The sequence below is a fragment of the Cinclus cinclus genome, chromosome 4 (genome assembly GCF_963662255.1).
Source record: "Cinclus cinclus chromosome 4, bCinCin1.1, whole genome shotgun sequence".
Classification (NCBI taxonomy): domain Eukaryota; kingdom Metazoa; phylum Chordata; class Aves; order Passeriformes; family Cinclidae; genus Cinclus; species Cinclus cinclus.
This window is the reverse complement of record NC_085049.1, coordinates 9,694,951-9,722,773: the sequence shown is the minus strand read 5'-3', so window position 1 is coordinate 9,722,773 and position 27,823 is coordinate 9,694,951. Positions and strand designations below refer to the sequence as shown.

General features: G+C 39.6%; 1 protein-coding gene across 1 annotated transcript in view; it reads right to left on the bottom strand.

Annotated features, from left to right (window-relative positions):
* RELN (reelin) overlaps positions 1-27,823 on the bottom strand; it is a 274,215-nt gene that overhangs the window by 99,435 nt on the left and 146,957 nt on the right. The window contains exons 9-15 of the mRNA XM_062490818.1: positions 27,244-27,340; positions 23,988-24,228; positions 11,372-11,517; positions 7,230-7,381; positions 4,896-5,008; positions 3,149-3,357; positions 560-688 (exon numbers count right to left, since the gene is read on the bottom strand). Of these exons, the coding sequence (XP_062346802.1) occupies positions 560-688; positions 3,149-3,357; positions 4,896-5,008; positions 7,230-7,381; positions 11,372-11,517; positions 23,988-24,228; positions 27,244-27,340 (1,087 nt within the window). The remainder of the gene's footprint in view (positions 1-559; positions 689-3,148; positions 3,358-4,895; positions 5,009-7,229; positions 7,382-11,371; positions 11,518-23,987; positions 24,229-27,243; positions 27,341-27,823) is intronic.

Sequence of the window (27,823 nt, the reverse complement as noted above, 5' to 3'; positions counted from 1 at the left end):
TTTCTTTTTGTAAGTGTTATGGATGTTGGGATACCAAGGGATTTTGTGCTATGCAGAAAAATGCCACAGTTCAATTGTCAGTGAAAACGGTAGGAAAGAGACTTAATACTGAGAAGGGTTGGTACAAGAAAGTGACATTAATAATCATCTCCATCTGCAGAAGTATGGAGGAAGTGCTTCACTTAACTCAGTACTGGGATTCCATGTGAGTAAATGTGTCTGAGGGTGTAAACAGAGCTTTGAGTAGTGTTTTTTTCTGACCAAGAAGAAAACTTATGTGGCTTTGAGAAGGGAAAACTTTTCTTCTTATCAACATCCTGTGCACAAGTGGGTTTTTTTTGTAATTTCTCTTTAGCATCAAAAAATTACTATTATACCACAGAAGCAGCCCCATACATTTCATAACCATTACTGGGTAGCCAGGGAGCTCAGATCACTCCTTCCTTGCCATCCCCAGGTAGACAAAAATGAATGATGACACAGAGTTGTGTGCTTTCTCCTGCCACCTACAATTCACATCTCTAGTCTTGCATGTCAATTCTGCAGAGAGCGCTCTCACCCGCTGTAGTTTTCCGAGGCATAGATGGTGCTGTGGGGCAGGTGAGGACCAGCACATATCTCAGGCAAACACTCCATGTGGAGCAGTGACCACGAGCGACCATGGTTGGTTGAAAACTCCAAGCTGACACTGGTAACACATTGAAGGGAAGAAAGGAGAAAGACACCATGAGGGTACCTGGCATAGTTCTCAGTGTAAGAGTACCAACATTGAGAAACCACCAAATCTGCTACTTCTAATAACTGATGAGGAAACAAGAAATAATTTTAAGCAGATTTTGGAAACAAAAAGTCCTGCAAACGCAGACATGAGACAAAGGTTCATGAGTGTTTAAAACCCCAAAGGTTTTTAGATTGAGGATTGCCTGAACACAGTTCTTGTTGGGCCACCATCTAGCCAGTGTTTTTATGCTGCTGCTGTTAAAAGAACTGAATTACTTTTATCTTTCATATTTCATATTGAAATAGTTTCAGATATGAGGAGAAACCTTGAATTAATCACAGCTAGACAGCATTGCATGAGCACAGGACACCTCTGCCAGCTGCTAACTATTACATCTGCAGACAGTTGTAAAAAACCTTCAGCTGTTCTTGCATGGGCTATCCCTTTTCTGGGCTAAAAAAACCAACAAATTTTTTGCAACCTATGAGTATAAGGAAATACTTAGATGCTTTACACTGTAAAGACCTTAAAAAAGTAATATAGAAAGTGTTTGATTTACTACAGATTTAGTATTTTACTGCATTATTCTTGTAATTTCCTCCATATAATTAGCTTGTAATATTCTGTTTTATTTTAAGTAATGGAACATTATAAAAGTCATAATTCATCTCCTCAATATTAAATTACTGGATTCTGGATTTTTATTTTTATGATAATTTGTTGCAATATTACTTTATTTAAATGTACCACCACTGTGATGTTGTGTCTATTAAAACAGTTTGTAGAGGTTTTGACTGATTTGTTTCAGGTTTAGCTGTAGAGACACCTTAGAGGGTCATATTTACTGCATATATCCAGTATGAGTCTCACATATGCAGTAATGAAAGCATTATGAATAATGCCACAGACTGGGAGATCTGAAATGCTGAAGTATTTGGGAAATACAAATAGGAAAAAATGGTGACCTAATGCTTCTTTAGTTATGTAGAAGCTCACTTCCCCTTCAGAAATAGAAGGAAGAATATTAATATTTCAAAATATATACTAATCTCCATCAGAAAACAGATTGAGACAGAGGCTTTATATAACATGTTTACTGGCCAGAAGTGTTTACAGGCAAAGTTTTCACTTTTCATGTAGGAAAATGTTGCTGCCTTCTCTTCCTAGCAAATATAAGTGCAGTGCCTTGATTTTTGCTTCCCTTTGAATTCTGCTATCCTGCATGGTCACAAGAGCTGTCAGTGTTAATGTAGATCTTTCCAGAAGTAGGTGCTATGGGACACAGATAAAAACACTCATAATATCTTACTTTAAACTCTCAACTCTGCAAAATATAAAATAACCCTTATAAAATATCAAGATGAATACTCTCATATGTGTATAATGGCACAGGGACAGTGGGCAGTTTGGTTTTGGGTTCCCTGTTTGAAGAAGTATGAATTTTGAGAACAGAGTAAAGGCTGGGTGAGATGTCCATGGCTTTGAGCACCAAGCTAGGATGGGTGGAGGAGCTGGTTTGCTCAGCCTGGTGAGGAGGGGTGAACTACAGCATCCTGTGATGGTGCAGAGGGCACTCACAAGGAAACCAGAGTCAATCTCTCCTCAGGAGTGTCAGGCACACTACAAAGGACAGTAATCATAAAGACATGGTGTCATAGTTTTGTACTGTACATTAGGAAACACTTTTTCACTTGAGCAGGTCACTCAGAGAGGTAGCACAGTGTCCATCCATGAAGATTTTTCAAGTCCTGGATAGGCAGAGCCATGTCTGACCTGCCCAGTAACAATCCATCCTGCAGCAGCAGGTTTCACCAGATAACCTGTGAAGGTCCCTTCCAACCAACATTTCTATGATTCTATAAAACATGGAGCCTAAAATTACTTCCCTTCTCTCCCTTTCCCCATGGAAAAATTCACATTGAATGTCCTGAAGAAGAAAAGCCAGAAAAAGTGTTCTGTGATCAGCCACAGACAATGAGCTCCTCACACTGATGGTCATTAAGATGAGGGTCATTTTTCACTAGTCTTACAAGAATTAGATATGCTTGTGACATCAGTAATCTCAGAGAGGTCAGCAGGGCAGGTTTCTGCTGCTGCCTTTAATGCTTTCCTCCTTACACAGTATTAAGTAAGAAGTAAATCTCATATCCATTATAAACTGAAGCAAAAGCCACCTGAAAATCATGAGCATATTTCAGAATAACGGGCTAAGTAAAGCAAGTTTTGACCTGGAAAGCTATTAAATGCCTCTCAGTTGCACGTGAGATAAATAAATCTGGGTCTGTAAAGATCAGGAGAAACAGTAGCTTTTGAGTGGCTTGTATTTGTCATTACCCAAAAAACATTTACAAATCCTCATGCGGATTTTATAAAACCAAAATATACCAGAAAGCCGATCACCAAAATATTGATCTTGCCATGTTTTACCTGTTGCCAGGTTGATAAGTCCCACAACCCAGATTGATGGAAAACTGGATCATGTGAGTCACCGAGGAAGGGAGCACGGGAAGGACGTGGAAATAATCCACAGCCCAGACATTCCTATTGTGGCCTTGGTGACTCTTTTGCTTCAGGCAAAATTTGGTTGCAGGAGTCTGCAGGTCTGGACTAATGACAACAGAAACCAAAGACGGCACCTTTGAAAGAAATTAAATAAGGCTTAAATTAGTTTAAAAGATCACAATGTACTAATTAAAATTAAAAAGCAACCACTCTAATTGTGCTGAAGCAAATGTGCTGCTCTCTCTACTTGATTCATTTTGTTAACTTTTTTAGCCATCTTTTCTCACACACAATCCCAAATAAAATCATTTACTATTATGTGGAGAGGTATTAGCACCCTGGGTACCAGTGATGCTTATCACCTCAGAGGGATGGGATTGTTTGGTTGTAAAGGCACAGAAGAAAAGACTGCACCTTCTGTCTTCTGAGAAGGGCAAGTTTATGCTGTCACTTCCAGATGGGAAGGGAAGGTGATGTTTGTCCTGGAGCCTTACAGCTCACAGAAGCTAAGGCAGGGTAGTGACATGTCTACTCTGGATACGTGAGAATGGAGTAACAGCAGGAGTTCACAGGCATAAGTGGCGAGGATGTTATGTTGCTGAAATAAATGAAAGCACTGCTTCACAAAGCTTAGCCTTTGTCCTAAAGCAATGTAATTAGAGCTTTATTATGTCAAAAGAGGATGTCAGCTTTAAAACTGCTTGTTTTAAAGAACCTCCACAATGAATTCCATGTAATTTCAGATCCTATCTCTCCCCAAGTTCCCCAATTAATATTTTCTTATTTTACAATTATGGTTTCCTTAGTTTTACAAAAGTCCTACCCTGTATTTCACACAGAAGCAGGCGAGGAGGGAAGCCATGCACAATGAAACAATGCAAATGACTCAACCGAACTCAGGCCAAACCCTATTGTAAACATTCGGTTTCTAAGTGCTAAAGTTACAGACAAAATGCACACTGACCTGTGCTTGAAATCAGCAGCATCTTTACCATCAAACTTCCCTCAGACTATGTAAGCACACTGCATTTCAATATCTAGTGCATCTATGTGCACATGTATGAAATACCGAATTTTGCTGGTTTGCAGCAGCAGAATAAGGAAACCTCAGGACTAGATTATTCAGGGTAGGCATGGTTTGAGACAAGGATCCTGAAGGTCTACTGTCGTGCCTGAGGGTGGTGGATGTGGTTGGAAGTTGCACTTTGGGCTGCCTGTGCACTCTCCAGCAGCTGCCTCCCATGGCTGAGTCCGTGCCCTCATCACTGCAGACCCTCTCCCAGCCCCTGATCCCACCATGAATGACCCTCTCAGGACCCTGCTCCTCAGTATCACACTGTGCCTAGAATGAGCCTTAGTGGAAACAGGAGTAATCTTTTGTGAGGAAATGTTACTGCTGAAGTTTTCAGCTAATAACTTGACCATTTTTGCCCATGGCTTGCCTGCCTGTTTCCCCACCCCAGCCAACACTGCACAGTCCTGCCTGGGGCTGCAGTGACCACCAGGAACTGCAAAGCTCTGCTGAAAAAGCCTGACTGCTCCCTGGTCTGCTCATCATTTATGTGTTTGGGAAGGTCACGTTTGGGTGTCCCGGTGGAATTCAACACACAATACTCCTGTGATGGCTGTGATCTGTCCATCCCATCCACCTGCTTTGTTTACAACAATTTACCTTGTAAGCAGCATAGGTCAGGGTATCGAGTGGTATGTGCTCCTTCCTGCCTTCAATCTTGGCATAGAGTATGACATCATTTTCATGGGATTCTCCAGAATCACAAGTTCCCCCTGTACAACACATATTTGAGTGAGAAAAAAATTAATTGAAGCCCTTGTTATTGGCAAGTGGAATCATATCTGCAGCCTTAATTATGAAAATAATTACAGCCAGATGCTATTTAACTTGGGATCTGAAACAAAAGAACACCATCCCTAAGGACACAGTGTATAGGAACTGTTTGATCAGATACACCATGGCAGAGATCAAGGGGGTTGACGATTATGAAAACCTCAAGTACCTCTTTTAATCAGCTTATCAAAACAATTTAAATAGAAAATGCTGTGCCTCAAGCAATGCTTCTATCTGTGTGCTTTAAATCCTATTTATATAGGAATGTTCTGCTTTTGAGTTCTCATAAGTAAACTGCTATTTACCACTCACACTTCATGCAGTCGCACACACATATACATGACAGTATCTTAAATACTTCTTGGCTCATAGTTTGGCAGCTGAGAACTTGTTCTAAGTGAGAAAGACTGCTGTGTACCGTATTTGTTGTGCTGCTCCTTCTACTATCTACACCATATCCTAAAAGGGATGGCTGGCTGGATGAAATCTGTTGTACCACAGAAAAGATGTGTGAGATTCTTGCCCAACTGGAACAAGGCAGCATTTGAAATAGCTTCCCATCAGTAGAACCCAAAGTACTCACTAAGTTTCTGTGAAAGAGCTGATGTATTGGTAAATATGAGCATTACATTCTGCATTATAGCTACAAGATGAACATCATCACACAACTTTGGTATTCTGGAAAAAAAGTCTTTGGAATGAAATTTCTGCATTTGAAGCAGGAATTAATTATTTCCCTGTACAGTGTGGTTATGCAGGTATTAAAAAAACCCCAAAATAGAAATAAAAACAGAATTAGGAAGATTCTTTGAAAAGACTGCAGAGTAGAAAGATTGCTTATATGGGAATACTTTCTCTGCTTTTTTTATTTTTAATGCTACAGCCAGACAGTTCTTGCAATGGACTAGGAAAAGCAGTCCAGAGAACCAGATAAGATGTGCATTTTTAATGTATTTTATACTGTAATAAGGAGCATCCATTTATCCTTTCAAATATCCTTGCCTCAATGTTCAAACAATTATTTATTTAATTAAAAAATACACACAGAATACATTTTTCAAACAATATCCTGCTGTCCTCTGTGTCCGCATCTGCTGACAACTTCTTCCCTAAGTTCAGAAGGTTGACAAAATTTCTTTCCTGTTTCTCTTGCAGGTGTTGTAATGCTTGGAAGAAATGGGAAAAAGCATCCTCTTTTTCCTGTGGTTTATTCATAATTCATGTAACGCAGAGGAGATGTGCAACAATTTAGGACAACAACATGAGGTTTTCCCCTCGTTAAATAAAGTGTGTCTTTTCTTGTTGACACAGAAGGTTGCTTGTGGAGGTCACAGGTTTATTCTCTGCTTCCTCCTTTATTATTCTGTTATTCTCTTTTAAGCAAAAATCCTCACTTTCTCTAAACACGGTGTTGAGAGAATAACCTCATGGAACTTCCTTTATGTGCAAAATAAAATTTCTGGAAAAATACTGTGAGCAATAGCAACCACATTCATGGGGATTTTGGTCTGTTGCAACATCAAACTAGTGCAGTGGCACTGACAACAACAGTGGGGAGGGGAAGTGACAGGACAGGACAGGACAGGACAGGACAGGACAGGGCAGGACAGGACAGGATGGTTCTTGGGTGCTTTCTTTGCCCTGGGAAAAGACTGATGTACTTTGTCCCGGTAAGGAAGGTCCACAGCTGATGCTAACACCACACCAGTGTTTTCATGAGGGATGCCACATGTAAAACACACCTCCTCCAAGACCGTAGCACACTGTGTGAATCTCACTCTGAGCCAGCACATTAGCAGAGGAAGGATTTTATGAAGGGAATAAGAGCTTTTGAGGTGAAACTGTTCCATGGGTTCATCAGGGAAGGCTGCCCCACCTCTGTGCTACTCCCATCTCATCCTCCTGTGCAACTCTCTAGACTCTGATGCATTAACACCAGGGTCTACATGGATATGGCTACAGGAGGAAATGAGAGTTACCTGTAAAACCCCTAAAGATGACAAAGATATGAGCATCTCTTCTACGTATGGACTGAGTGAAATTAGTGTATACAAGACAAGAAGAGGCTTCTCCACACGAGACTTGTTAAACTGTGGAACACTGAATAATGCAAATCTCACGTGCTTCACATCTTGTGTTGCATTAGTAATTTGTACTCACCCATACTGAAATAAAATCTCAAGTTCCCATAACCTGTGGTGTCCATGTATGGAGTACATATTTTTCGTTCCCCATCCCTGAGAAATACCATAGCTGAGCCAGATTCCAGGGTTCCACATTCAGTACCAATGACTGCTCCAAAGATGTCCCACCTGCAGAGGCCAACAATAGGTGAAGGTGCAGAAGCACACTACTGATAAACTCATACAAAACATGCCATAGGGGTTCATTTGCACTCACAAAATTAGCTGTTTCTACTCTCACAGAGGACAAAAATTGCAATGTTTTAAATGTGACTCCTATCCCATTAGTTACATATTCAATATTAGCTTTTGAACTCAGTTGACTCAACTAAGGCAAAGCTAACATAAATATTTAAAAGAATTAGGCAGAAATGTATTAATTAGTAAAAAAATGAGGCTTTTCATGAATGCTGTTGCCAAATATGTAGTGTTGCATTGTTCTACCATCTTCTTTTTTTTTTTCTGGTGTTAAAAATATAAATGCATTCTGATTAATTTTGCATAATAAAAGAATTATAGATCAATGCATCTTGAAAAGGCACATGTCCACCATATCTGCTATACAAATATTAAATATGTAGGTAATAGCTGAAAATGCTCTCTTTTCATCTTTTTGAGCATTTTGGGTAACAGTTTTTAAATAACACATGAACAGAGTATGAAAAAAGACTGCTGTGTTTCTAATATGTGATGATACGATCTTTCTCAGTTTTTCTGTACAACATTTTATCTTATTTTTATTCAGTGATAATTAAAAGAGGTTTTGCAGAATTTTCCAATTAAATATTTTACATTGAAAATACATTTTAATCGTGAAAGTGATGGTTACTTCAAAACTCAATCAAAATGTTTTGAAATATTAAAAAGTGTTGAAAACTTGTGCATTATTTTGGTCTGATACATTATTATTATTAATTTCAAAGTCTTACTTCATAATTAAGTACTTAAGAATTGCAAGGCTGATAAAACAATGAAATTATTTAGAATGACTAAATCCTGATAATCCAAACATTTAACTATCCAGCATGATTCAGAAGGAATGAGAAAAAATTAAAGTTCAGGAACATTTCTGGGAGGAAAAGTCTTTTCCTGTCTCCTTTCACCAGAAACAATCTCTAGCAGGTATGTGTCATATCACAATTTCAAAAACTGCCATTTCAAGAACTGAACAGTCTGTTTATTAGTTTAACCATTCCAATGACTTCAAAATGTGTTTCTAGGATCTTCTTAAAAGCTGCCAGTTTCCCCATGGACCTAAGCTGTGACAGACTGGTGGCATGCCTGTTTTGGAAATCCTGCTTTAAACCTGTCAGTCATCTACACAGGAATTAGGGAGCTTAACATCACTGAAAAGCTTTATGATATAAATATAAATATTTTAATGGAAGAACAGTTTAATCTAACCCTAATTCTATTGTGCAGATTTTTTAAAGCTAATGTGCAATATAATCAAAACACAATTTTGAAAATGGGTCTCCCGGGCTGAAGGCAAGTATAGAATTAAACAGTTGTGCCTACTTTAACTTACACAAAAAAAATCTCACAATGCTCCATTGATCTTTTGTATGCTCTATTTAGCTCAATTAAAACACTCTTTGTAGTGACCCACAAAACAGCTCGGGGTCATGAATGATGCAGATCATGGATGTTTCCAGGGATCCTCTCCTTTTAGGCAGCACCAGAAATGAAAAACAGAGAATTCTATAGCTTTTTTAAATTTTTTTTTTTTTAAGGCACTTTAATAGAAGCAAATCAACACACTGTAAGTAAAGAAAATGGAGAAGGATCCTGGGTCATGGCATGAGTTAGCATTTACATTTGAATTAATTTATCCTTCACGTGACTCTTGGAATTCTTCTTTATAAAACAGGTGATTCATGGACCTAAACTAGACCAACTGAACATGGAGGTCCAAAGCAACAGTGTGCCTGCTAGGCAGCCTGATGTGGGGATCTGTCCACTTTCAGGATCAGGCTCTAATTCATGCAAGTAAAGAGAAGCAGAACGACAGTGGAAATATGTGTGGTGCTTACAACAGCAAGCCCTGTGCACGTAGCCTCCCACTTTAGGTGGCACATGCAAAAAATACCAACCAACTTCTTATTAAAAACAGTGATGATTTCCTCTGCCCTCATCTGCAAGAGCATTTGGTACAGAGGAAAGTGGTGGTGACCCCTACACCTGAGCTTCCTTTTGCTGTCCCTTATGAGGGATGCTTTTGCCTTCCCCTTGAGAGCTGGCAGGCTCCAGCTTTTGTGACAAAGCAGTGCCTGAGAACTTCCTGCAAGCTCTCTCTCAGGTATACAGTGTTCTGTGACTGTTTGATTACAGTAAAACTGTATTTCAAATGTAGTTTAAATAGCATTCAAAAATATTTCTCTAAGAAGTGATTAAGGAAATTCATATGTGTTTGCAGTTATATACAACTCCCAACAAAAATTCCAGGGAAATGCTGAAAAGAGGAACAGTAGTGGTGACAATTTTATATGATTAGGATGTAGTCCATAACATCACCCAAGTTGGATGTCTATTTATGGCAGCACGCAATTTAAATCTCCATTCTTACAGAACAATAGAAAGAAGGAAGTTTCTAACATAGAGTAAAATTTCCAAATAAAAAATAGGAAAATGTTGTGAGGCCTTGGGCTGGCAGAGTGGGGGCAGATCAGGACCTGGTTGCTGGGACACAGAATGACAGAACCAGAGGAGGGCTGCACCCTCCCTTGCCAGCTGCAGTTAGGCACCATCACATAGGCACCATATGATGGGGAAAATGCCATTTTCCTAATTCAGAAGAAACTGTACATTTGCTAACCCAGGTTGCAAGTTGCTCAACTTAACTAAACTCCCAGTTCTGTAGGGACAAGATCTACAGACAGGGCAGTTGTCCACAGACAGCACTCCTATCCTGTTCTCTTCAGGATGGAAAAAAGATGGAGAGCACATCTCAAAGGTGTCCCACATGGGCACATGTAACACAATACACATGAACTCATTTTCTTCCCTTTGTCTGAAGCAGCACCTGCTGCCATTGGCTGATTATTTGAACTGGGACAGAGCTCACAGTGAATATTTTTTCTGTAAACCCCAAATATACCATGTGTCCCCAGGACATATTAGCATATGTTTCTTAAAAGGTGCTCTTTACTTTCAGCACAGCATAGGCAGCATTTGAATCAGTTGCTAATGACCTGAAGTACTTTGTAGGTTAGAATCTACATTCAGTGGAGACCCATAAATTAGCAGCGTATGTTTCTCAATGCCCTGGGGTAACAGCAACCAATGATTTTTATTTTCTTTTAATAGAAAAGAATCAAGACCCTACTTAGGTTTTTACTTTTTGTCAGAATTTATACAATGAGGTATATAAAATAAAGCTTCTCTATCAGGATACATATTTTAAAGCTCACTTATGTTTTGGCAAGAGCAGTAACATTGCTGTCCTAGACAGTTTTGCTTATTTTCTGCATCCTTGCAGCAGTCCCTGCTGGATGTGGCTTTACAGGGACCCTTTGAATCACAAAGTATATATTCAAAATAGAAATAGCAAATTATCTGCAAGACCCTGAACTCTTGCCCAGCAGGTATGGCTATGGTCTTGGTGCTGCTAGATGAGAATGGACTGTTGCTTCAGCTCTCCTGCCTCCACCTTCTCCTCCTCTTCCTCCTTCAGCACCTACAGGCATCTGCATAAGCCGGAGCTCTCTGTCAGTAAAGGGAGGCTCACAGCAGTGATCCAGAGGGGATGAATTCCTCAAGGAATTTGATTTCATATGGATATGAGATTGTTAACAATACTCTGATGTGAATTTAAAAAAAACAGATCACCATCATATGTTTCTTCAGAATGGCTACCTAAGTCACAAACATATCTTTTTTCATTAAAAACGGTGGTGACAGGATGGTCCAGAAACAAACTGTTCCTCCCGAACTTCTCCGACTTGTTTCCTTCTAAAATCTGCAATCATGTGCTATTTACAGTATTGCTATTTATCCTAGTTACAATCTTCCTTGACTACACAGCAAATACAAAATGCAATTCTCTTTTTGTCCTTTTCCTTCATCCCTGGAGTGATGCTGCTCCCCTGTGCAGGGCCCTGCTCAGCTGGGGACACTCACCCTTTGGGCTGGTTCTCAAACTCTTCTGCCCACTGTTCCTGGGCATCCTCCATGGAGAGATCCACATCCCGGGTGGTGGCAAAATTGAACTCGCTGCCCTCTGTCCCGTGGAAGTAGATGGAGTTCCCATCGGACTGGCAGCTGTGCTGTGGGCAGAAGGAGCACAGGGAATCTGAGGTTACATTGGGTTTGTGCAGTGTTCACACATTGTCAGACCTCAGCGTGAGCTGTACTTTATCTAAGGGCTCGCTGATGCCTGAAACAAAATAAAAACCAGATGGTCATCTTGTGTCTTTTTTTGTCACACCCCAACAATTACTGTGTCCTGATCTTGAACCTACTTCCCTACAAACCCACTACAGACCATGGTAAAACTGTTTTTGCATTGAAAAGTCAGGTATGATGTCTCTGGGTGTTCATTTCTGTTTTAAAGCATTGCCCCAACACCTAGTTCACACACAACTGTGTGTGCAAATAACTTCAGCAGTATATCAAGTATTCTTATGGGGATTTTGTAGGCAGAAGAGTTTTGTGCTGTAAAACATGTCAGATCTCTGTGTTTGAATTTTTGCCAGAAGAGGTACTTGTGTGTAAAATTGCATCACCATACAGTAAACTTTGGGTCTCAAGTGTATGAGTGAAAAGGCTGCATTCGCCGAGTTTAGTCCAAATTGCATAAGAAATACCTCTAGAGGCAACAGGCTGTTGTGATAGAGCAATCCCAGGGGTCCTGAGACTCCTCCCAAATGCAGTGTGTCTGCTTTTCCTATTGCATTTCTGCACATACTACCTTAGCAACATCAAATGATGCCATGTGTCTCCCCCAGCATGCCATGACCACCAGAACTCTCCAGGAGTATTGGTCTGGAAGGAGCTGTGCACAAGGGGGTCACAGTATAGATTTTCTTCTCTCTCCCATCCTACTTTTGTCTTCTTGTGTGTCTGGTTAAATGACAGTCTGCCAAATGTGTGAGGCAAAAACGGGTACTAGAAGCTTCTAAAGAAGATCTACCTTGTCTTAATGCAAACTGAGCACTTGGCAGTTTTTTGAATTGTTCATATTACAAAAAATACTGATAAAAATAATAATTCTCTCAAAGCCTTCTTTTATTCGTGTGTGTGTGTGTGTGTGATCTTGTTCTTCTTAAAATTGGAAGCTGAATTAAGGAACAATTAATTAGAATAATTCTGCATTCTTACAACATTTCAGTATTTAAAAAAGAGATTCAATAATGCCAAATTGCATTGACCTTTTCAGTATTGCCTGTGCAGTGCCCTCTTGTCTCTGAATCCCTTCATAAGGCGTCAGGGGAAAATATGACAATCACATCTTCTGCACTTAAAAAGGTCATGGTGGTGTCACATAAGGGAATAATTAGATTTTTAACAAAGAGAAAGGTGGGGCAAGAAATGAAAACTGCTCAGTACATCTTTGTCTATGGGTTTTTATGAGCAAAGTACAAAATACATTTTGTCATATTCTAAAACACATTATTTATCAGTGCAATAAAGTAATTGAAATTCTTTTATTGATGATTTTCAAATATGGTTGTCAGTACCTCAGCAATTAATTTATATAGAGGAATGTAATTTTTATATTTCTAGAGGTGCTTACACATTGATAGAAAAAACTGTGGGTATTTGAAATCTTATTTTTATGTAGAGACTTCCTGGTCTATTATTGAATGATAACAGCTCTATGTTTACTAACACAGGCTAAATATCATGTAAAAATATAACATATTGTAAAAACATAAAGACTGTTTCAACTGCTAAAATAAATGAATTGCTGTTAAAGTGTTTTGTTTTTTTCCAAAGAAAGGTCAAAGCAATAGAAAGATCCTGAAGTGTTGATAATTTATCACAGAAATTAAATACATTTTGTCACAAGTCTCCTTTCTCCTTGGTCTGTTAATGCAGTATACACACAGTACATCATATATGCCACTGAAAAGGCAGAATAATTTACACATCAAATATCTTATAACTAGCAGAAATTAATAAGACAGTTTTATATCTTCTCTTTGAAAAACAGCAGTTGTACTATACAGTTATTTATAATGGACTGAGAAATTGCTTTTGTTTACTGATTTTAACCTTCACACTCATAGGTATCGCTAACATCAGAATTTTAAGGTTAATTTCTTTGTTGTACTTGTTGAGTTTAAGAACTTTCTTCCTTTGCTCAACACAAATGAAGTATCCTTTATCTGCCAATAAATCTTCCACAAAACTCTTATTATCTGCAGGCAGCCAAATAAATACACTAAAAATACTCAGGCTAAAACTTTGTTGAAATTTATACATAACCCTTCATCACAGAAAACAAATAGAAAAATAGATCCTACTGAGCTGGATATTAAAATTGCATACAAGCATTGGAAAATCCTCTATAAGTCTAACTCATATCTCAGGTGCTAAGTTATGTGTAAGTATGCATTTGATAGTGGGTATGTAATTAGTAATCTCTTGCCTCATGAAAACCATCTATTAAAATAAACACAAACCAGATACAACCCCATTATCTTTCAATATTTGTACATCCTTCTGCTGTCTAGAAGAATATTTATTGAATGGAGTTTTCATTTAGGTTGTCAAGATAAATAAGTGGGCAGTTTGGCAAGGGGGGAGGTAGAAATAATTATTTATACAGTGGTGTATGATCAACCCTGTACGAAAGCTGAAAATCGTAATTTATTTAATTAGTTCTTTAAAGTTATATTTATGCCTACACAGCTCCACAGTATCTATGAATATGTATTTTATGCATATTTTATGTGTTAATGAACCACACAACGTATGGCTCAAATCACAATCTGCTCATGTCAGCTTTGGCTCATGTGGAACAGCTACGCAGAGAAGTTCAGACTGGGGTTTAACTCCCCTGTTATTCTAAATACCTATGAAACACGTAATAGGAACTCTTGACCTTAATGGCCTTTTAAGAGAAAGAGAAGCATGCTCTAAACAGAGATGTGGCTTTTAAAGAAGTTCTGAGGGAGTGCCACCATTTTCTTGTGTGGTTTTGCACCCAGTGCCACCATCCAGGACCTGGGACACCTGCCCATGGGAGAAGCAGATGTGGATGAACTCCATGAGCTGAGCTGCCCAAGCAAGGGCCAGGGCTCCTCCACTCATGATCTTATTCTCTCCACCTGCCACATGGACCTTGCCTGTATAACCACCACCCTCTGTATAACCATCACCCTTTTTTCTTTTCACTTTCCAAGCAGTTACTATCTGTCACTGCTTTTACAGTTCTTATTTTACCTGGTGGGCTGCTGAGGGAAGAAAAACCTCGAAGAGCACTCAGCCAAATTTTCCAGGAGCAAAAGAAGCTCTGCAGGAGATGGTCCCTCAGCAGCATTGCTCCCAGCTACCTTCTCAGTCTTGTTCAGCATCCAGAAGGCTGCTGAATGTGTTGGATTACTTTGTGGGTTTGCACTAGGGCTTGAACAGATTAAATACAGAATTGAAACCATCAGACTCATTTTCTCTTGGGTTCAACCCAAGATTTGAATTCAAGTCGTTAGAAAAAAACCCCTGAAGTACAATTTACATAGTGCTATCTCCTCCCAAATTAAAGGCTTTACACTTGCAGTGGAAGTCTACATACTTTCAGTGTTAAGGACTGAATTTCACAAGTGTTTATTTTGTTATTCTCAAGAGGTTAAAAATGTGGAATGGACACATAATGAGTTTTAAAACTGTCTGGATTAAGTTCTCCTAAACTGTAGATCCTGTGAATTAGGTAGTTGCAAGGTTCTCTTTTATGAATTCCAGATTAAATTTGTTCTGATTAATTTTAATTTGCATTTAAATAATTTATCAAATAAGAGGAAATTAACTTGCTATACAAAATCTGTAACTAAAAGGGCAAAATGAAAGCAAATTATAGGATATTTGTCCTTGTAACCATGGAAGCATCAGCTGTAGGTCCAGAACACAAGCACTGTTCAATTTTGTTTAAAGGGGATTAAATGCATGTGGAACATTTAGTGTGTCCTTGTGAAAATTAAAACACTGAAACGTTAACTAATTTGTAAGGAAAAGTTAATTTAGAGTGCAAATTCTTTGATAAATCTGATAAACATAATTTAACAAAGTTTACTCCCAGATCACCTATATAATAGAACATAATACAGGTGCTTGAATGAAGCCACATCACAACAGTAGCTGTTTCCCATTGTTTGCAGCTGGAATGGGACTATCAGCCTGCCATAAGTAAACTGTTGTATTCCTAAATAAACAACTCCTGCCTGTTGCCAAAAGGAAATAAGCCAGGTTCTGTTCAGCGTCTGTGGTGATCCCAAGAGAAAAAAATCCCAAAAAACAGTTTAGTTTAATCTGGCACAACCTTATTCACTAGCTGTAATTGTTAAGCTATTGCTCAGCAAGAATAGGGCAAAATGAAAATTGGCTGATGTATTCCAGAATCTCAACATTCTTGGATTTACTTTCAATCTAATCTTCACTCTGAATTCACTGTGTTTCTGAAGTTTATTTGCTGCATAGTATTGTATCACAGCTTTTTCCCCATTTTCAAGGCCCTGCATGGCTCATCCTCACCTGCCTCCACCATTTCCCATATTCCCCATCTTGTGGGCCACTTTTCCTTGCTTGTCAATGCTTGTCACTACATGTGCTGGTAAGACAACAAAACTTGCATGCCCTTGCCCATTCTGCCCACTGCTCTTGTCAAATTCCCACATTATTTTATTCAGGCACTTCCTCAGTGTTCTCTTCAGCAAGCCTTCTCAATGATTACACTGAAGAGTGCACTGATGACCAGGATGAGCATTCTCCCCTCCTGCAGTATTTCCTTTTACTTCTGCATGTGCCCATCCCCATCTTATTCCCTGCTTTATAAATGCGTGGCAATGTCCTGGGACACAGGCTATCTTTTTGGTTTGTGTCTGGAGAAGCAGCAATGGTATATTCCTTGATCAGGGCTCTTTGATGCTACATTGGTACCACAACAACAACAACAAAAAAAACCAAAAACATTTTCAGTCTAAAACTCCTGTTGTCTATGAATATTTCTGATTTATCAGTAGAGTTGTTAGGCAAATTGTCTAAAAGACCCAGCATGTCTTACTAATTCATATGACATTTCTACAGCATATTATGAAAACATTAGTTAATGGGAGAGAGACCAATGTATGGTTTAAAAATCAAACTTTTGTCAAGAGCCTGCCAAACTCTTTATCCTACACTACACTTCTCAGATGTTAGGTTCTTTTATGAAAACCTCTTGATCACATGAGAAGTAGAATTATTTAAAACTGCTGAGACTGCTCAAAACCATTGGTCAGCAAAAGCAGGAAAGTCAGATTTGGTGAAGCAGGCACTTTACAACTGGATCTCTTTAAGAATTCATAACTAAATAATGACCAACTTTCTGCAGCATCCAAGTGGCTTAAGGGCCCCAGGTGAGATCTGGGATCCCACATCATGTAACGTGTCTGAACAATCTCCGTATTTTTAAAGACTTGCGTGCAAGCACCATGCAAGGAGACATCAGCTACCCTCAGAGTGACCTCCTGGCTAGGAGGATCTGGAGATCTCCAGTTCACCCTGCAATGGGAAGCAGAACAAGCCTTAACCTGATCAGCCTCTGTCACAGTTGCAGCTAAGTACACAGCCCTGAAGATTTTTAGAAACTCAAAAGACAAATATTAGGGATGTAAACAGAGGCACTGAAGTTCATGTAAGCCAGCTTCTGTCCTGGTTGTTCAAGTCAAATGTGTGAATCAATAAATACCTCTTGGCTTTACAGTATGGGATTTCTTTACTTGGAGAGTGGAACAGAGGGCAACTAAATGATACAACTGTGCCATTCGGCAAAGCATCAACAGGAAACACTAGTGTGAAATTCCTCAGTGTAACAGATTTTTGGCTGAGGTCTTGCATATCATCTTCCTGAGGTTCATTCCTGCACTCCCATGAAAACGTTGTTCACCTCTATGCCTTTAAAGCACTCACAGTCATCTTTACCATCATTTAATTAGCTTTTTATGAGTGATGAACACCGATGCTCCACTTCATATTATCTCCCCTGGGCCTAATGACCCTGATGATTCTTTCAGACAGCTGTAGCCTCACAATTTATTTTTTGGCGACATTTCTTGCATTGGAATGAATGTGTTGGGCATTTGGGCAGTGCCAGCTTGCAAAGGGCTGATGGCAGATGGAAAGAAATCTGCCCAGTATGCCTTCACCTCTACACAAGCAGAGGGCCATCAATTTCCCCCATTAAGGAGTTGTCACACAGCCCACCCAGCTGGAGGAGCATCTCTGATAGCCAGGCTGGCTGGCGTATGCTATTCAAATACAAAATGCACTTTAAAAAGGAACTAAAGTATCATTTGTCGGCAAATTTAAACTGCGTGGCTTTGACCGCAGCCAATTTTTTAATGACTGTAATATTTTAAGTGATTATTTTTGCCACTTCAGATTGCTCCTTAGAGAGGAGAGATTTTTTAATTAAAATCTAGGCAATGCAAACAGATGAGACATGAGAAGCAGAGGAACAAGAAGAAAGATGAAGAAAATTAATTGAAGCAGCATTGTCAATGGAGCTATAAATTAGATATTGTATCTTTCTGGAAACGAGTCATGCAGGTTTTAGAAATTTTAAAATTCTGACATGATAGCAGGTACAAGGATAGATTAAGTCCTGATAAAATCATTTGTGTACAATGTCTCAGTCAGCAAAGGTATGGTGACAGAATTTGTGGACAACTTCAAATTCTAAATTCTGTGAATTTAGCTGTTAATGCTCCTGGCCTGAAATCCCTTCTTTAACCAAAGGAAACAACACAATGTGATTAGAATACATTCCCATGAGAAAAACAGAGCTTTAGTCTTTCCCCTGTGCTATGTTTTTTACATCATTTAATGTAGGCTACAGAACAAAACCTTGGCTGCACAAGCAGACCAGGAGCACAGAGGGTTCTAGTGGCTTTCCAAAACAATAGGATGAAACTTGTCGTGTGATGTAGAAAGGAACATTTTATAAAGTGTGTTTTCACTCATAATTTCCGATTATAGGCTGTTATTCAAAGGCTAATGCTCAAAACACTTTGCTTGTTTATGAGTGATTCATATGGTTTGTATGGTTCTTAGTTTTCTAGGACATTTCATGATGTTTATACAACTCCAATAGCACTGCTGATGACTCATTAACTGGCATGATCTGAACCATTCCTCCATCCTACCATGGCATACCAATGTTTGGAGCACTCTGCCCTGAGCATCACTGGCTCTTCTGAAAGCAGTGGTGTGCATTTACACCATTGTAAAATCAGAGTGAGAAAGAACCAAGCAAAATCGTTTCTACTCTTCGGCATCTAATGGGTCAATTCATGTTTTTTTTAATTGATGTACATCTCACAGTGACCTGTGAAGATCAAATTCTTTCTTTCCAGGAGGCAGGAAAGACCCCCTGTGCTTTGACGCCAGCTCAGAGTTAATGCTGGCTCCTTGCCATCCCTCCCAGCACTTCCAAGCCATGGGGAACTGGCATGGAGAAAGGTGTAGGTTCAGCATTGCTGCCCAACATCAATTCTCAGCTGCCCAAATGACTCACAGCACAACAGCCAACCACCTGTCAGTTCTAATGAACTCCTAGGCATTGTATCTAAGTATTATTACTTTAATTACAAGTATGATTATTAGAAAAAAACAAATAAAAACCAACCAACCAAATAAAATGCAAGCAGGCAAGAGCAATTCCATCCACAGGCTAGATCCAGCCCTGTGGATATACAAACGCATTTTCATGGGCACAGTTCACAATGGCCACAATCTAAAGGGAGCCAGTTGACAGGTTTTGTGCACCCTGCACTGCTTTCTTCAGCTCTCCTACCCTCTGACACTCCTCCTTCCACCCACAGAGAAGCAGGAATGTCTCAGATGAGGTGCAGCAGGAAGTCTACCCATCTCTTCCCAGGAAGATGGGGTGGATAAGGGCTCCTGCGAGGCAAAGCAGCTGGCTAAGAAGGCTGGGTTTGGCCCACAGACCAAATACTGCCTTGTTATATCTTATACAAAAAACAAAGGAATCTTGTCAGAAGAATCTACATCTTTGTAATTTTGACCAATATAAAGTCATAGCAATTTCATTTTCACACTGGCATACATAGAATATCACCCCTCCTCCTTCAAACAAATACATTTGAACTGATTCAGAAAATGGATACCTGAACATATTTAAAGCAGGAATTAAAAGCAAAATAAAAGGAAAAAAAATCTTGCTTATTTTAAACAAACATACCCAAAAGATATATATATGTGGATCAGAATGTTTGTTTTAGAAGAAGACTATTCAAAGCCATTCCATTTATTAACAGAGTATTCAGACATTTGGAAATCTACTCTGGAACGAGTGAGGATTGAATAGCTTAATCAGCCTTCCTTTTTGCCAAATTCCCAGGCCTGTGTGCATGTCTTCTCTGCTCAGCAAAACACAACAAGGCAGGTTCAGGAAGGACTTGCAGATCTAGGACGTGCACAGCCCTGCTCTGCTCAGGGTGTGGTAAAAGGTCACAGTCCTTTACACATATCTTTCTGAGTGTGAGTGTTTATTTCTCTCACTCTTTTCTTATGCAACTTTCTCTTCTGCTACACTGGCATGCATACCTGGGAAATGAAAATGAACTGAATGGTGATGACCTGTTATTTAAAGGGCTTACCAAATCAGGCTACTGGGATTGGAATATTTTCAGGGTTTATTGGTCATGCCCACAGTAGCAAATAACATGGAACAGTTACCATTCCCTAGTCCTAAACCCAACCTGATCAGTGAGGCTGGCACACACCTGACCCCATTGCTCCATCCCATGCCAGGCTGCACACACAAAGCTCAGCACCAACAGTCTCAGGTGTAGCCCCCAAACCCTGCAGACCAAACAAACCAAGGTGTCCAGCTGAATGGCAACCTTCAGCCCCCAAATGAAGAGTGACTGCACCAACTGTGAGACAGCAATTCCGTAATTTGACTCCTCTCAAAGATGTCAAGTGTCACTGGGTTAACACACCATGACCAAATACATCGAAATTCTGGGGTGTCTAATGACCCATACTGCTCTTTCCCAATGTGGAAAAATTCCAGAGACGGGTGGGTTGGTCTCAAGGTTATTTTTTGTGTAATCAAAGCACTGCAGAAACATGAACTCTAAGACTACTGAGGTTGTCTCCCTTCTCAAAATTCCTGTTAGAACTTGCACAACCAATTTTGGACTAGGGAAATCAGAGAAAACAAAAGAGATACTTGCAAATGTATCTCAAAACTCAGCAATTTCTGGTCAAATACACAATATATATGAAGTGCCCAATGAAAGTTAAAATCACTTTTCTGGTCCACAGGAGTAGAGCTCCAAGGAGCACTACTGACAAAGCATAGCATTCTTCCAGGCGTTTCAGAAATCTCAATCACCAGAGCAATGTCCTAACCATGCTCAGCTGCAAGACCATGCTCAGAGCTGTCACTGAAAATATTGAAACCCAGTCAGGAATTTATCCTATTCAACACTCTTCCACACAGTCCAGCACAGATAAACACGTTCCAGTGGATCCAATTAATCTCCTAAGGGTTGCTTGGCCTTGCTAATGGCATCTCTCTTGCCTTTTGCTGTCTTCTTTGAAACCAAAACGCACAAGCTCAACGGCTTTTCTCTCAGCTTGCATCCTATTTCAGTAGCCAGCTCCAGCTGCGTCTGCAACCAGCCATGTGCTTTCAAACAAGTAGCAACTGCTCCTGAGGATAGCACCAAAAGTAAGGAAATCCCTGGGCCAAGCTTGAGCAGACTGGGAGAGGAGGAGAAACTCCTTCCCAAGCTGGGCACAGGAAAGTTCTCACAGTGTTTATGGAGAACGCAGCATCCAAACCCACCAAACTGGAGTGAACACATTGCTGCAGATTTCCCAGTAATACTCTCACTGTTCACTGCAGTGGTGTTATCTTCAAGGAATGTACCCTTAAAGATGAACCAGGGACTCAGTAGGCACCAAGGATGACACCACTCCTCTGAGAGGAGAGCATCTGCCTAGGTGGATGCAAACTCTGCTATGTCATTTGCTGTCAGTCACCTGATCTCTTACATGTTAGATCCTCAAGAAATATTTTTAGGGCTAGTTTTTCTAAAATATTAATTGAGAAAGGATGGGAAGATATGAATTGAAGCTTGTATGGCACAAACAGGCTTGGGTATCAAAGAAAAGGTCTTGTGAGATTGGAATGTAGTTTGGCATCGTGATAGTGAGTGTGGGAACTTTCAGTACATAGGTGAGAGTTATAAAAGGTAGCATGATACAGCAATAAAACCAGAGAGGAGATTGGTACCTGCCCCTCTGCTCCCCTCATGGGAGAGCTGCAGACAGACGTGAGACCACAACTTGCTGATCTCTTAGTAAAAATGTAAAGAATAAATTTAAATTGTTATACAGACTTTGTGAACAAAGATCAGAACTATTTAGGAAGTCCTTTTTGTCTGGGAAGCAAAAAGACTTGAAGAAAAAAGGGAAGTAGAATTATCTGAGATGGAAGCTGCCCCTGTAACGCTATTAGGGTTTCTCAATTATTATTCTGTATGCCAATGACTTTGGCTATGATAGAGAAATCTCCTATAGCCTTCCTCTATGCCATATTTCATTTCATTAGCACAATCTACAAGGATTCTTGCCTTTCTAATTTAAAAAAATATGTCTGTAATGAACTGAGAGTAAAGCTAAGTTTTAAAGAAAATAATAAAAGATTTTGTAAAATTTTATATAATATTCCAAACACGAGAAGCAAAAAAAAAAAGTAAAAAAAAATTAAAAATTTTTCTTGGTGTTAGAATGCTACGACAGGTTTTATGCTGATCTGATGTAAATCTTGACCCAATTTATAGTCTTACTTCTGACATAACATGAAATTCACATTGCAAAATCTGTTCAAATTATATTTGGCAAGATTGTTCCTGAAAATCTGAGGAAGATTGCAGTAAGAGCTAAAAATGAAATGAGTGAAGGAGTGCTCTGGTGACAATAAAGACACATTACAGGGTCCCATGAGGAATTAAAGGCCTGCCTTACACACAGGCTTAATCTAGTGTGCCTACACCATAGCCTCAGCCTGGTGTGAATGGCTACACACACTCAGAGGTCAGCTGGAAATAGGCATTTGCACCTTTCACTCATACCTAAAACAGAAGATAAGCTTGGAGGAATGGCAGTTTGGTGAAACCTCACTAATGTCTCATATAAGGCTTGAACTTTATTGGATCTCTGTCTAGAAACTCTCAATGAACTCCAGTTTTAGGTCATTTGTCTTTCATAAACTCTAATTGTGTATTGGCACAAACTAGATGAGTTTAACTAAACAAACCCCAAAATAACTTCCACAACCAACCAAAAAAAAGAAAAAATCATAAACAGCAACAAAAAAAGAGGCTTATTTTCTAAAGCTTAGGTGTTGTTTATACATGTTTCTGAAAGAGCAAGCAGCGTTTAGGCTTGGACAACTGAGAAAAGTAAAAGTGATACATTAATCCTTGCTTTTCTTTCACACCTTCACATATGTGGGCTGGATTTCAAAATCCAGACTGACAAAACAACAGGTGTTAACCAATCACATAATATTCATTAAATATGCAGGTCATTATTTGAATCTAAAATCTAATGTAAAAACTTTGCCAATGTAGTTTAAATGACCTTGCTAAAGTAAAAAAAAACAACAAAAAAACACCAGTTAATAGGATGGCACTATGATTAATAGGTTAATGGGAATATTTATTTCTTAAACTATTAATTTGAAGCCATTTTTATCAGGTCCTGTGGGATAAGAATGAGGCCAAAACCAAACTCTTTACTGCCCTCAGTGCTTGACATCTGTTTCCTGTGCAATTGCCAAAGTCATTAACAACATCATAAATGAACCATGACACCAAAACTGCTTTTGTGAATGAAAATAGGATGAAACCAGAGTCATCAGCTATTGAACTTCTGGATGCTGTGAAACACAGACAGCAAGGATCCAGCTGTTTTCCAAATATTGAGCAACTCTGTATGTGAAGGTACTCTGCACAGAAATCTTGGTGGGCTCCTTAGAGCTTTTCTCAAGGTAGAATGGGTCTTGGTCTTGCTGTATCTCACATATCAAAACAAGATCAAATTGAAAAAGAGAATCTTAAGGAGCAGGCACTACCTGAATGTATGCTACAATTCACAGACAGAAAAATTGGGAAACCTTATTTTTTTGTGATGATTCATGAAGTGAATAGCTGTAGCTGAACAAGTTAAAAAGCAGGTATTTAAAATATCTAACAACTTGAATTTGTTTCAAAAATATTGCACTGTTTTGCTAAAAGGAAGCTGTTTTCCATTTTCTGTTGCATGATCTTTGACATGACAGTATAAACTGCTATGGTTTTGATTTTGGTCATGGCAGAAAAGTTGCATAGAGAGCCCCAATGGGATGGAGAAAGGGTGAAAACAAAGCTGAAAAGAGCCCAGTGCTACAAGCAGATGGAGTTGCCTGAACACCCTTGTGATCACAGTTTGGTTAGATGTCACTGTCTTCTTCTACTTACAAGAGTAATAGTAACATTAAGCCATGGAAAATGAGACTAACCTTAACTGTGGCCCCAGGAAAGAAAAGCCAGTTGCCAGTATCCACAGGATCCAGATTATCTTCTAGTACAATTTTTCTGTGAGCAGCATTTATGATCAGGACGTTGTCCAATGCCCAACAGGCTTCATACACATCACCAGCATGAACATAATCCTGTTTCCACTGAAAATGGATGTTCTCCCCTTTTGCATCTTCAGGTAAGTACAAAATGTGGATGATTGTGCTGATGTTGGAAGGGGCACTGAAAAACAATGATAGGGAATTAGACCAATTTAAGCCATAGTCAGGAACACTTTTTCCTCAATTAACACATTTACTAGGTGTGACAGGGTTGTACTGACATCCCCTGTATGCTGATAAAGCTTCTGTGGAGATCAGAAAATACCTGCCCTGAGGCAGTCCCACTGTGCCAGACAGTGCACACCCAGCCCAAACAGGCAGCCTGGCTTCAAAGAGAGTGCAAGCTAAGACAATAAACAACAGATCAGTGAAGATGTGTGGAGAGCAGGAGGACAGAGCAGGACCATGTCCATGCTCAGTGCTGGTCACAGATGGTGACTGGATATTGTCAGTTATTTTGAAAGTATGGCCAAAAGGAAATGTTAAAGAAACTCATTACAAAAACAGGTCTCACAAAATCTGATTTTTGCTTCACCAAAAGAATCTGCTGACTTCTGATGTCTTGGTCTCCTAAGATTTGGGTGGAGTAGAATGGTTGGAGAGAAAAGCTAGGAATTTTCTCTGATGAGCATTTCCTTCCAATCCCATAGCCCTGCTGTCAGGATAATTCTGTGGATGGGAAGGGCCAGGTTGTCTTTCTTTTCATGTTCTGCTTCAAGAACAATACAGAAGAAACAATCCATTTGTCCTCTCTCTTGCTGCTGAAAATGGAGAATGAGGGGTGGAGAGTCAGACCTGGAGCATTACTATTAGGCAATAATTAGGGACTTGAGCTTGTCTTCAGAGAGCTGTGAAAGGACTGAGGTTCACCCTGAAGGAGTTGGGGATGCATGGGAGGCTGGGAGGAGGTGACCTCCACTGACCAAAGGGATATTTCAGACCATGTGGCACCGTGCTCAGCATATAAAGTGGGGGAAAAAGGAGGGAGGGGGGATATTTGGAGTGATGGTGTTTGTGCCCAAAGTCACCATCACATGTGATGGGGCCCTGCTGTACTGGAGATGGCTGAACTCCTGCCTGTCCATGGGAAACAGTGAACTAATTCCTTGTTTTGCTTTGCTTGTCTGCACAGCTTTTGCTTTTCCTACTGAAGTGTCTTTATCTCAACCCACGAGTTCTCTGGCTTTTTAGTACTCCAGTTCTCTCCCCAGTTGTGCTGGTGGGGGAGTGAGAGAGCATCTGTGTGGGGCTTGGCTGCTGGGTGAGCCTAAACCTCAACAACCACCCAGCAAGTGAATTAGCTGTATCCAAACCTCAGGCTGCAAGGAGTTACAAAACTGAGGCTTCCAAGATATCAGCTGGTCAATGTTCTAGCTGCCTTGGTATCTCCTTTGAAGGGTGAACAGTCTGTCAGAGAGAATCCAGAGCTTTTAGGGAATGAGGGCACCAATAGCTTCCTTTTATAGCAGAAAATAGGGGAACTTCTCTTTTGAAAGCAAAGCAAAATGCCGAAAAGCAACTGCGTTTGTTCCATATTCACACCCAGAACGTGCCCCCACAAATCACCCTGCATTGCTAAACACTGTGTCTGTCACCCTCCAGTGCAGAGCTGCTCTGAGGCACCGTTGGAGCCCACACACAGCACTGGCCTTCCCTGAGAGATCTCTGCCCTCCCTCCCAGCAGTCCAGAGCTGACATCCCACTCACAGAACACACCACCTCCCCTTCACAGCTGCCCTCCTGTCCCAGTTCTCCCCAGTTCTCCTGCCGTTCCCTGGAGCTGCATGTGGTGCTGTGAAATCTGCTGAAGCACATTTGAATGAGCACTGCAATTCATATGAGAAACGAGCATCCTTCCATAATTCATCGTCTCCACTTCGCACGACATTGCTCTATTGACCTATTTTCTACTGCTGCCTCCAGCATCAAAGTTGAGGAAAGAAAGGTCAAACTGCCTGTACATTAACTTTAAAAAAAAAAAAAAATTGGTCTCAAGGGCTTGTGTTTGCATCCTCACAACTCTTAAGTTTCCTGGCTTGCAGAGCTATGAGAGCAACCGAGCTGATGTTGTGGACTAGGTGTGTAACTTTGCATCAATGTGAGAAAAATAGAATATATTGTGTACTTACTCTAAGGCAACTTCAGTCCCTGCAGTGAATTGCTCTCACTTTATATTTTTCTGAGATATGAACTAGCACCAATTTTTTACTAAAATTGAACAAAATTTATGGGTTTTTTTCCAATGAAATTGTAGTCCCACTCCGACAAGGAGTTAGAAGATGAGATACTGAAATACGCAACCTTGCAGGTAGAGTTTTGATTATTCGTCAGAAATTAAGTACCCTTTTGCTCTGCAAATTGCCTCAATGGACTGAAAATAGGCTGAAGCAAGTTACTTGTATAGCACTGACACTGAGGTAAAGCAGGAAGGCACAATGAGATGCTATGAGTACGTTATATATAAATAACAGCTTTTTTCTTCCCCAGTTGTATAACTGTGTTTTTACGCAATTGCACAAAATGCTTATTATTAGTTAATAAAATATGCTCTCTTAGAAAAATCCATCTCTGACACTGGCTCTCTCTTTAAAGGTATGGATATTGCAAGGAAAAAATTTAAATTTTCCATTCATAATCCTTTGCGTTTTCATGTATGCCAGTTGGTTTAAAAGCCAGGCACTATTCGTCATAATCTTGTTATTACAAGAATGTGTATTACAAGAGTCAAGTGTTCATATCAAACTATAAAATGTTTTTATTGAACATTTTACTCTACCAAAGTAGAAACTTGAACATTATAAAATATGGCCCTTGCTGACATTAAAAATGGTGCTAAAATGCAAAGAGTCATCAAAGTTTTGTTTCTTCAGGTTATCTGCTGGTTATTGAAGTTGTATTTTAAGTGTGAAATCATTCTCTTCCTCACCTCCCACGTACTCAATGGAAGAATTTGTGATTTACCAAACCTGGGGGCAGTACTGCAATAAGCCTGGAATTTCACCCCTCAACTTTTGTATGAACAAGGAGAACTGAAAAGTTCTCTGAAAAGCAAATACAACGAGTTTTAAAAGACCCAAGTTTAAACACCACCTGCTCAGCTGGAAAACATGAAAATTATTAAAAAGCTGTAACAAACCTAATTTTCTCCAGCTGAGTCCAATCTGCAGAGCTGTTCTTACTGTAGGACACCGTGATGTTGGGATCTGAGTAACTAAAGCGACACGAACCCGATCCTGGGAAAGCAATAAAATGAAAAGTGTTATGACACGATGAAGCATAAATGATTCTCCGACAACCGCAGTTGCTGGCTGTGCCTTTGTCACCTTATCACTTCTCCCCATTTTAAAAGGCTTTGATTGATGATGAAATTTCCTGTGATCTGTTGCTGAAAGTAAACACAAAATAATGCATGCTTTATGAGTCAGAAATAAAGTAGAAATGATAAATCACAGCAGTGCCATGTAATCTCTGCAAATTTCCCAGGGGAAGCCGAGTAAATTACTTAACACCCCCAACTGCCTGAAAAAACCCACCATCTAATGTTTAAACAAAACCTTCTTGTTAGAGAATAATCCACATAGCAGATTTCACAGGGAAAACAGTAAAAACTGTTTTCATATTATTGTATAAATAAAAAAAGTATAGAAATAAAAATACAGTAAGTGAGAGGAAAACACATACAGAATTACTTGAGCCAAGAGCAAATGTAATTTAGG